The sequence below is a fragment of the Bison bison genome, unplaced genomic scaffold, assembly GCF_000754665.1.
Source record: "Bison bison bison isolate TAMUID 2011002044 unplaced genomic scaffold, Bison_UMD1.0 scf7180017864364, whole genome shotgun sequence".
NCBI lineage: Eukaryota > Metazoa > Chordata > Mammalia > Artiodactyla > Bovidae > Bison > Bison bison.
Window position 1 is genome coordinate 3,109,252 of NW_011494936.1, and position 10,662 is coordinate 3,119,913.

General features: G+C 35.6%; 1 protein-coding gene across 1 annotated transcript in view; it reads right to left on the reverse strand.

Moving 5' to 3' along the window:
- Positions 1-10,662, reverse strand: part of SKAP2 (src kinase associated phosphoprotein 2) — a 181,520-nt gene that overhangs the window by 61,725 nt on the left and 109,133 nt on the right. Inside the window, exons 7-9 of the mRNA XM_010855390.1 lie at positions 7,109-7,233; positions 6,170-6,233; positions 5,683-5,817 (exon numbers count right to left, since the gene is read on the reverse strand). Coding sequence (XP_010853692.1) covers positions 5,683-5,817; positions 6,170-6,233; positions 7,109-7,233 — 324 coding nt within the window. The remainder of the gene's footprint in view (positions 1-5,682; positions 5,818-6,169; positions 6,234-7,108; positions 7,234-10,662) is intronic.

Consider the following 10,662-nt stretch of genomic DNA (forward strand, 5'->3'; position numbering starts at 1 on the left):
TGCAGAGAATAATAAAGAGCCACCTGACGCAGCGTGGTGTGACTCAGCCTCAGGTGAGTGCATCTCCCCGATTCCCTCAGCACGGCTGCCTCAGTGACTCCCTGATGACCTCCAGGAGCAGAGAACATTTTTCCTGCCGTCTCAAGCCCATTAATCTCCTCAAAGTCCAGGCCCCCAAAGGGAGAGAAATCCCATTATTGGACTTCCTCTCCTCTTAAAGCCACCTGTCAAATTCCAGGTGGCCTTGGAATTGCTTAGCCCTGCATTCTCCCAGGTGGCCTGACTCCCTTTAAAAAGATGCAATCCTTTGCCACAGGTCTTTCACTTCAGCTTCAAATGATAATAACCCTATCAGAACAGGATAAGCCAAGTGTCTGTACAAGAAAGACACATATTTACAATATCAAAAAAGACTCTCTCATCACAGACCGAAGTTCATGATAATAGAGAAAATGCTTCCTTTTTTTTTTTTTAATCTTTCATGGCCTTCTCATTTTTCTAAGACTGAGAGTCTTGAAGACAATTCAGTCCCTTGATGAAAACTGTTAACAGACAAGTCCAGCTGATCCCTTATAACCTAGAACCATTCTGTGTAATCCTAGTTTTACTTTTATAAGAAAACCTGTGTTTTGTCCATAAAAATAAACTCATGTGAAGCATGGGTGACGGGTTTTTACAACTCATGAGACATAGATAAAAAGGTGATAAACCAATTTATACCCTTGTAACAGAGTTTTTCAACCTTTGGGCCAGATAATTCTTTGTTGTGGAGGATGGCTGTGCTTTGTAGGATGTTAAGCAGCATCCCTGGCACCTACCCACTGTAACACACACACACACACACACACACACACCCCCTAGTTGTGGCAACCAAAAACACCTCCAGGAATTCAATCATTAAATGCACCCATGGGGCCAAGGTCTTTCCTGGTTGAGAACCACAATCTTTCCTGGTTGAGAACCACAGATGAAGTGCCAGGTTGCAAAAATAGGTTAATTTATTTCTCTACAATTAGAAATATATGTTTTGCACGCACATAGGTATTTGGGGTTTTAATATGTGTTAAAGCATCTCTTGTAATGAAAAGAATTTGTTTGCAATGCCAATGGCAAAGTAGAGAAAAGCAACATGACAGACAAAATTATATCCCGAAGCTTCATGCTGTATTATGAAATAGGCAACATGAAGAATCCTAAAGTCACACTTATATTCAGCAAAGATAAAATACAATTAGATGTGTGCAGTGACCTTAATTTATGGATGTTTTCCTTATATTCTATAACTTCAGATAATCCTCTCAGCAGAGTTCGGAGCTTAAATAACTCCAAAATTTGACTTTAGTTATCTATCATACCATATAACAGGACATCATGTCACCATACTTTGTAATTCAGTATCATAGTTTAAGGAAAAAGAATGCCAGCAGGCTGTCTGGACTAATGATATTGAAATGCTGAATATATGTGATTCTATGAAAGTCAACTGGCATCTTTCCATTGCATTCCAAAGGAATAAGAAAAAATTATTTGGTGAAATCAGGAATGATGTTAATACCAGAGACTCTAAGGTCCTCTATAACCTTATTAACTTGGTAATATGAGTAATAATTACTCAGCAAGAAAAGAAAGCTAAAATGTATTTGGGGGGGATAGGTTGTAATTAATTGATTAAGTTGCCTCTCATTTCATTTGCTGACGATTCCTTCAAATTTAAATACTCAAACACTTCTTTTTTATGTATATGCATTAGCTTCATGGGGAAAAATTTATAGCTGCATTTCACTTTATATTCCATTTTAGATGCAGATAGTTGGATTGAATAAATTTAAAATGTAATTGAATGACTAAAGAATAAAACACCCTTTTCTGGCTTGGAATAGTTCAATCTATCATTACAATATTAAAAAAATGAATGAAGTTTTTTTAAAAAAAATAGGTTAATGGGATTAGAAATTTATCTTCCTATTTTATGCTACCCTCTCTCCTCTAGTTCACTTGCCAGAAGAATTTCAAATGCAATTCCCCTGAAATCTACAGATTTAATAGGCTAACAAGCAGTTATCATTCTTGTTACTAGCTGATTCTATTAAGTCTACATCTTTAAAGTCTTTTTGTTGTTCTGTTTCTGCAGAATGTCTTGATGTTTACAGAAAAAAAAAATCCGATGACATGGTTACTAGAAGAGAAGAGCAAGCTGGGTTGATTTCTGCAGGAGTTTCCCAAGTATTATTTTCCCCTTTCAAGATTCAGATTAAAGCAAAAACATTCTCCTACATTTCTAATGAAAAAATGAACAATAACTTCTGGAATTTGTGCTAAGCCAAATGAACTCATTACTGTCTTATGAAACAGTTTAACACACTTTGATCAAATAATAACTTTGCAAATACAAAGATGCTAATAGGTACTAAGACATAAATGATGTCAAAGCATTAGGATATTTAAAGAAAAGCCAAATGTCTTTAATATTCCCCAGAAATGGCATTGTCTCAACTCTTGTCTACATACGTATAAATACCCTAAATGCAAAAAAAACTTACAAATTTATTCTTATTCTTTTGTGAAGTTAGTTAAAATTTAATGAACAGGAAATTAAACAAAAGCTGCTGTAATAAAGTTAGAATATTCTAACTGAAAAACAATTACAATGAAACTATTTACATTCCTATAAAATTATAAACATTTTTCAAGGGATATTTTGCAATACAATTTTTAAACGTGTTTTCTTATTATGATTCTTGAGACTTAAACACTGCAGGTTTATTTCACATTAAAAAGACACTTGAGCAAGAGTTTTACTTTCTCAAAGGACTCTGTGCTTTAAAGTAACATGTTGAGTGCTTAGATTTTTCTCCAAACACATTTTATGCTTCATCTTTCAACTAAGAGGATTAATTTTCAACTATATGTAATTGACAGAAAATCATGTTGAAATGGTGAAAAGAAAGTGAAAGTCGCTCAGTTGTGTCCAACTCTTTGTGACCCCATGGACTATACAGTCCATGGAATTCTCCAGGACAGAATGCTGGAGTGGGTAGCCTTTCCCTTCTCCAGGGGATCTTCCCAACCCAGAGATTGAACCCAGGTCTCCTGCATTGTGGGCGGATTCTTTACCAGCTGAGCCACAAGGGAAGCCCAAGAAATCCGGAGTGGGTAGCCTATCCCTTCTCCAGCAGATCTTCCTGACCCAGAAATGGAACCAGGGTCTCTTGCATTGCAGGCAGATTCTTTATCAACTGAGCTATCAGGGAAGCCCGTTGAAATGGTAGTATTAATTAATTCTGGGAATTTACCAGTCAGATTTCAGATATACACAGCTGTTAGTACAGAGCTGGAAAAATACTAACTGTAAGTATGCTCACTGCTTTTCCACTGTTTTAACGTCCTCTCAAAATTATATTCATAATTTACAGAAGTGAAAGCAATTAGCTTTACTCTTCTCCTGAAAGAGACAGCATTTTTGAAAGAAAAAAAAGTTACCTTCCTAGTTTTAGATATTTAATCCAACGAAAACTCTAAGAGCCAACTTTAGGGTTTTAACTAAAAAAAAAATTCCCTCTGTAGTGGCTGGCTCAAGCTTGACAAACTTGAACTGTGTGGACACTGAAGCGGCTCTCCATTACCCTAGGGAAGAAAGAACTAGACATTCCACAGCTGCCTACCCCAGCTTCTTCCCAGGGGTACAGCTGCAGTCTCTATCAAACTCAATCACTTTGTACAGCCACTGGGATCCCAGGCAGGGGTGTTGAATCCTAGAGCAGCTTAGATTTCTTCCAGTACCACAGCAAGAAGTAAGACTACTTCAAAAGTAACCTGTTATTTCCAATGATTATGTGGCCCCAGGCCAACAAAAAAAATGTGATGAAGACCATCTGCAGTGATGGAAAATAAAAGAGGCCTCATATTTTTAAGATTTCAAGCTACTTACAGGCGATCTTCCTTGGTTTTTTAGCATGAAAATGCTATAAATATGTGTCCTTTATTCCTGACCAATTTTTTATTTGAGGTGTGGGGAGAGGATGATGAACTTGAAGAAACCCAGAACCTAACTGATAGTCATTGCGGCGTTTGTAACGAGACCCCCTCGCTGCAAGGTTTAAAAGAAGGAAGTATACATGACAATGGTGTCATGTGTAAAGGTACAACAGTCTTCCATTTGACATCAGTACACATGCTCACTCACTCTTCTGAACCTTTTAAAGACTAATATGACAGTATTAGTGATATGGTGTGACTAAAAAAAAGTAGTCAGAGAATAAATATTCTTTCCTACTTGAGGATGCTGATGCCATGGCAAAAGCCATTTCCTTGGGATAAATCAGAAAGGAAGGAGCTATAACCATGTAGTTCTATTAAAATAATAGAAATGCACAAATTACCACTGCTCACAAAATCATGCTTTTATACTAATCATCTTCTTCTAAGGTAGTAAAAGACAATACACGAATGCATATTTTGGTAATTTTTGTAGTATCTTAGATTTATAATCCCATTACAATCACTAATTCTTACTTGGTCGGAAAACCACTATTGTAACTCCATATAAGCATTTGCAGAATTTACCAGATATACTAATTAAAACAATAATGATCATGTTACAATATATTATGGGCATGCTATGACTCAAGCACTGTGCTGAGAGCTTTTAGATACATGACCTCGTTTACCACCATCCCCCTCATGAAATTATCCTTATTTTATAGATGAAGAAATTGACTTTTAAGGTCACTGAGCTAGTAAACGGTTTGGCAGAACTTAAACTTTTGACTCTAAAGTCTATGTGCTAGTTATTGAAAATCACATTTGTATATTAATTTTGAACATTTTAGGTATTTTTAAAGTTTATACTGTTGTTAAATTGTTTGAGTTAAAGAAAAATAGCTTCTCTATATGCAATGTCAGTTAAATATCTCTTTTTAAATATAATCTCTTTTTCTTCTCCAATGGCTGATTTTTTTAATAACCAGAAAAAGGCTCATTTCAACCTAGAGTATTAGTAATGCAATAATTCCCTAAGTGTTTTCATATTCTAAGTATCTAAAGTTCCATATGCCTATCTTTCTGTTTGAGGCTGTCAGAATGGCAAGTCAAATTAAGACAATTAAACTTATATTACATAACAAATACTGAGGCATATAAACACTAAATCATGCCTGAAAATGCAGAATGATAAAATACCAAGTAAGAAAACTTCAAGCCTCAAAAGGCCTTTGTTTACAGTTCAAGAATATTCCTCCAAGACAATGCAATACACTACAGCAAGGAGGAATACATGAGGCAGAAGTTGTTGACATATGGGGTATGCATAGAACTTCTGGTTAATGGAAGTTCCAAGATGTATAAATAAAAAATGATGTGTGAGTTGCTGGAAAAAACTGTAAGGCAAGTCAATTTTTTAATTAAAAAATTATGTAGCATAAACAATGCTAATGAGCCAAAAGTCCCATGAGATTAGGACTGTATCTGCTTCATTTTAACATTCCATTCACTTTTCATAAATGTACATCCACTTACTTGAAACACTTCAAGCAGAACCTTTTGTAATATAGAGTTTGAAGATTTTCTTTGTCCTCGTTTTTAATATTAATAGTTCACCATTTTCTTCTCAAGTTGTCAACTTGATGATATATGGCATTTTTTTAAGGCCCTAAAATCCTTAACTGAATCACCATAAATAAGTACCTGGAAGTTCTTCATAAATTTCATCATCAATTGGCAGACTCCTTGTTGGTGAACTGCTTGGGAGAGGATGATCGACATCATCGTACAGCTCTCCTCTTTCCTCATCATCCTCAGGGATAACATCAGACCCCATATCTACAAAACATGTTTCAGGAAGTAAAACTTTAAAGAATGCAAAAGTGATTTTCCAAACCTTATTACCTAAATTAATGCAGCCCTACAGAGTCACAATATTGATATATGTTACATCTTTAATTTGAACATTTTAGAAATGGATTGATGTATAAACACGTGAATTTAAAAGTTACTAAATGGTACTTGCAGAAAAGACACTTTTATTAATCTGAAGTCAATGGTATGTGTTACCAGTCATGTTCTGCCAGCCATTTCTCACAGAAGTCAATAAGCTTCTGTATATGAAACTCCAACTTATTCAGTTATTCAGTACTCAAAGACTGTGATACCTTGTTCAATGGATTGCTCTTACCTTGTAACACAAAGTTCAGCTGCTGCACCCATTCTTCGGCATCTTTGGGAGAAGCTGCTGTGAACTAAGGAAAAACAAACAATAGCAATAAAAAAAATCACCACCGTAATGAAAAGTATGTTGCCTCCTTTTCGTTTCTACAAGACCATTAGTGATTCTTTTCATGTCTAGTACTACTTTTCTTGCAAGGATGCTTCTTATAATGTACAGTTAATTTTGACAAATTTATGTAATTGAAGCAGAGGATGATGGATTTGAAACTCTGATCAGCAGCTGGCAGCTGTGCAGGAAAAAAAGCTGCTTCTCTTCATCAATGTCAAAGACAAAACTGATGAACAAAATTTGCCCTTGACAATTAGAAGACACCCATGAATTTCTTTAGACTGCTGGGTACAGCTTTCTTAAAAATGTTCTTGTCAGATTCCAACACATTAAATGACAACTTAATTAACTGGCTTTCAACTGCAATCTCAGATATTTAAAACTTATTAAACATACATTCCATATTGATGCTAGCTGATAGCTCTTGACTTGCAGAGCTGATATGTGTCTTTACCCTCATTTTCTCCCACAACTCTAAGCAATACAATATGCATTAACACGCTGATATTTTTCTTTTGATAATTTCACTCTTTCTGCTATTTAATTCTTTTAAAAAATCACTCAGTTCTATTAAAATAGGTATAAAATGCAACATGTGAAGTAATTGATGAATTACATATTCTCCTGTTCTCTTTCAAGAAGATATCACTTGAACTAATCTGAATTTTTTTTTTAAATCTATTTCTTCTTATATGAATCTTTAATGTTTAAAACCCAGTGTTTTATTATTATTATTAAAATGTCAGGAAGAGTTGTTTTAACAAAATGTTAATGTCATCAAAAATGAAATCAGGAAATCTTATCAACTTAATTTCAAGGCAACACAAAAACTCCAACCTGATAGATACGTTTATCAGGAGCAGAGATTTCAAAACAGCAATCTTTCTTTCCATCCTTCCTAAGAGTGTTATTCATCCTGACATTGTAGCCGTCTATTGCAAATTCACCCTTCTGCTGTTTGTCTGTTTAAGACGAAACAAAAGTTAGAATGTCATTTACTATAGTGAATATAAATGTCTAGTTGACTAATTTTTATTTAGATTTTTTGATAAATTCTTGGAAAGAATATTTTTGGTCACACTGCTTTCATAGTATAATGCTTAAGTAACATTTTAGCTATCGCTTTTAATTCTAGAGGTATTTGGAACGGTTGAGTTTAAAAAGGACATTTTAGGGAACCAGAAGAAGATGTCTATAGATAGTGGTCTTATTCAGAAGGAAGCAAGCAAATATGACAATTTCATGTAGGGAAAATCCAAGATTGGAACTCAGAACTTGCTAGACAAGCCCACTACAAATCCATGGCTCTTTCAGATGTAGTACACCAGTGGGAAAACTTGTCTAGTTGAAAACCTGCTGGGCTTTTATTTACTATTAACTCCTTTCATCACCACCCTCCAATTCCCCCCACCCCCAAAAGCTTCTAAAACACAACTTTTCTGTTTTAGAAAAACCCCCTAAATTGGAACAAATCAAATTCTAATTTTAAAAAGCAAAACAAAACTACTAATTATAAAAAGATATGAGGGAAACAAATATTTGAATGGAGAGGAGTGATAAAGCAAGTACAGAAGCATTTCTTACCAAAACAAAAGTAGGTTTCATAACCAGTCAGTGAACAGTTAAACTAGTAAAGCACATTTGAATCCCATACGATGAAAAGTCAAAAGAAAAGATGACTTCAGTTTTAGCCAGATATTACTATAAAGACAAATAAAGTAGTAATACAACAAAGGATTTAATGCTGAAACTGAAAATAAAATTAGTCACCTTTCCCACTTTATCCAGTTACATGATTTTGAGAGAAAAGAGGCACTGCTATAGAATTACTTTCTAGGGTAACGTACAATGTTAAAATCCTGAATAAGAACAACTGTCACTTTCGCTGAGCTCAGGGGAAATACAGAAATACTCTCGTATCATACGGTACAGGGCTCTCTCAGCTTACGGCACCAGTAAAATATGTATCTCCTTTTCTTAAGTATACTAATGTAATGCCTGAAGTAAGAAGCATTTTCAAAAGGTCACTGAGATCATATCTTGTTCAAAACATCAAAGGAAAAAAAGATATCTAAATTAGTAACTCCTGACTTAAATCTGCACATTCTAATCATATTTGTCATAATTTACATCCCTTTAGATAATTGAAAAGCAATTCAAATTTAAAAATTTTAAGTTTGCTTTGTAGAAAAAGTCTGCATTAAACTCTGTGAGGTGAAAACTGTAAAAATCAGAGTAAAGCATTTCCCAAAGCATGTTTTATTGTATATTAACAGGTTTCTATGACCCAGCAAGTTTGGGAAATGCTGAATTAAACAAAGTTATACAGGTTTCGTTAGTCCAGGCTTTCTTGAGGCCCTTAATATATATTAATCAAATTTCTATGAGAAAAATTTAGTATGCAGCACTTCCCAAAAGTATTTATCAATGGAACCCTTTTTTCACAGAGTATTTTATGGAACCGGTACTCCCAGAACATAATTTGCAAAATGCCTAACTAGAAAAATACTATTGGGGAAAGGGTATTAGAATAATAATTACTGGTTAAGTACTGTTGGTTCTTCTGAAATTCTCAAAGAAAAATAAATCATTTATTCACTCATTCAACAAATGTATATTGAGCACTTAAAACAAGCAAGGGAGCATTACAAGCATGGTGAGACAAAAGCAACTAGCAACACCAGTACCAGACCTTTCCCACCCTCCCACTGAAACACACACCCAACACCTTCCCACACCCTGGATACAAATATAAGTGCTCCAGGAACATTAGTCAATGATCCACCGCAATGAAAAAGGATTTACTTTTCGCTATAAAAAATGGAAGTTGTTGGAAGCAAAATATCAAAGACTTACAAGACAGTTCTGAGAGATTTCCTTAAACTTCCCAGGGAGTGGGAGGTGCAGAGAACATAGGATTTTCAAGGACCAGTTGGAGGAAAGAGGCTCCAGGACCACACAAAGTCTCAATCACTCTACTCACCTAGTCCAACTGTTCAAAAATCCAGGCTTCCTACCTCCAACCTGGGTCTAAAATTCTTAGCAATATAACATGAGTGGGGATGGAAAAGCACATGGAGTGGGAGTTTATGTCTGGAGATGCAAAATCAGCACTACAAAGACTGAGTTTGGAAGACCTGTGATGAGCAGGGTACCTTCTTGTGCTAGATTATTTTTAGACAACCCCCACCCAAAAATATGCTATGGGCCATGTATCAGATGTTCTGTTAGAGTCTAAGAGGAGGACATGAGCAGCCTCTAGTCAGATGAGCCAGAGAAAAGTCACTAACCCAGTTGAGAGGTAAGCATCCCGGATTATTACTACTACTACTAAGTCACTTCAGTCGTGTCCGACTCTGTGCCACCCCATAGACGGCAGCCCACCAGGCTCCCCCGTCCCTGGGATTCTCCAGGCAAGAACACTGGAGTGGGTTGCCATTTCCTTCTCCGATGCATGAAAGTGAAAAGCGAAAGTGAAGTCACTCAGTCATGTCCGACTCTCAGTGACCCCATGGACTGCAGCCTACCAGGCTCTGCCGTCCATGGGATTTTCCAGGCAAGAGTACTGGAGTGGGTTGCCATTGCCTTCTCTGATCCCGGATTATAGAGACTATAATATCTATTATAGTATATCCTTGACCAAGGATAAATAAAAGAAGAAAAATCAACAAATGAAGACAGGTGTTATAAAAATGTTATGTAATACAAAACCATAACACAGCACTGAAGATATAGAAAGCAAGCACAAATGAGAAACAGGAATAAACTTTAGACAATTGGTTTGCATCTTTTATAAAGTTAAAAATAATTCTGAATAAAATGAAATAATGTAATGTAAGATAAAAAGAGGAATGACTGAGTCATGGAAATTGGAATGGAGCTGGTAAAATTAGGGGAAAATGCTGTATAAGGGAAAAGAAAATGCAGCAGCCAAATTCATAATGTATTAAGGAGAAAAAATTTGAAAATTGTGAACATTGGTGAAAAATAAGATCAGGCATATGTTTTAAAAACTTCCTCAGTAGGTAGGGGGAGAAAAGAATAAGGGGAAAGATGAACAAAGGGAATATGATGAACATGGAAGACTGACAGAAATACAACATAAGAATAACGGGTGTTCCAGAAGAAGGGTAGTATATAAAACAGTGCCAATAAGCAAAGATATAACAGAAGAAAATTAAACTCCATCAAAGACAGACAAGTCTACAGGACAGAAAGTGTTGCTTAAACAAGTGAAAATAATAAGAAACTAATACCTACACCTAGTCAGCTGATTATTGAATATTTGAGGATAAATAACGACCCCATGAACGGCAGCCCACCAGGCTCCCCCGTCCCTGGGATTCTCCAGGCAAGAACACTGAAGCGGGTTGCCATTTCCTTCTCCAATG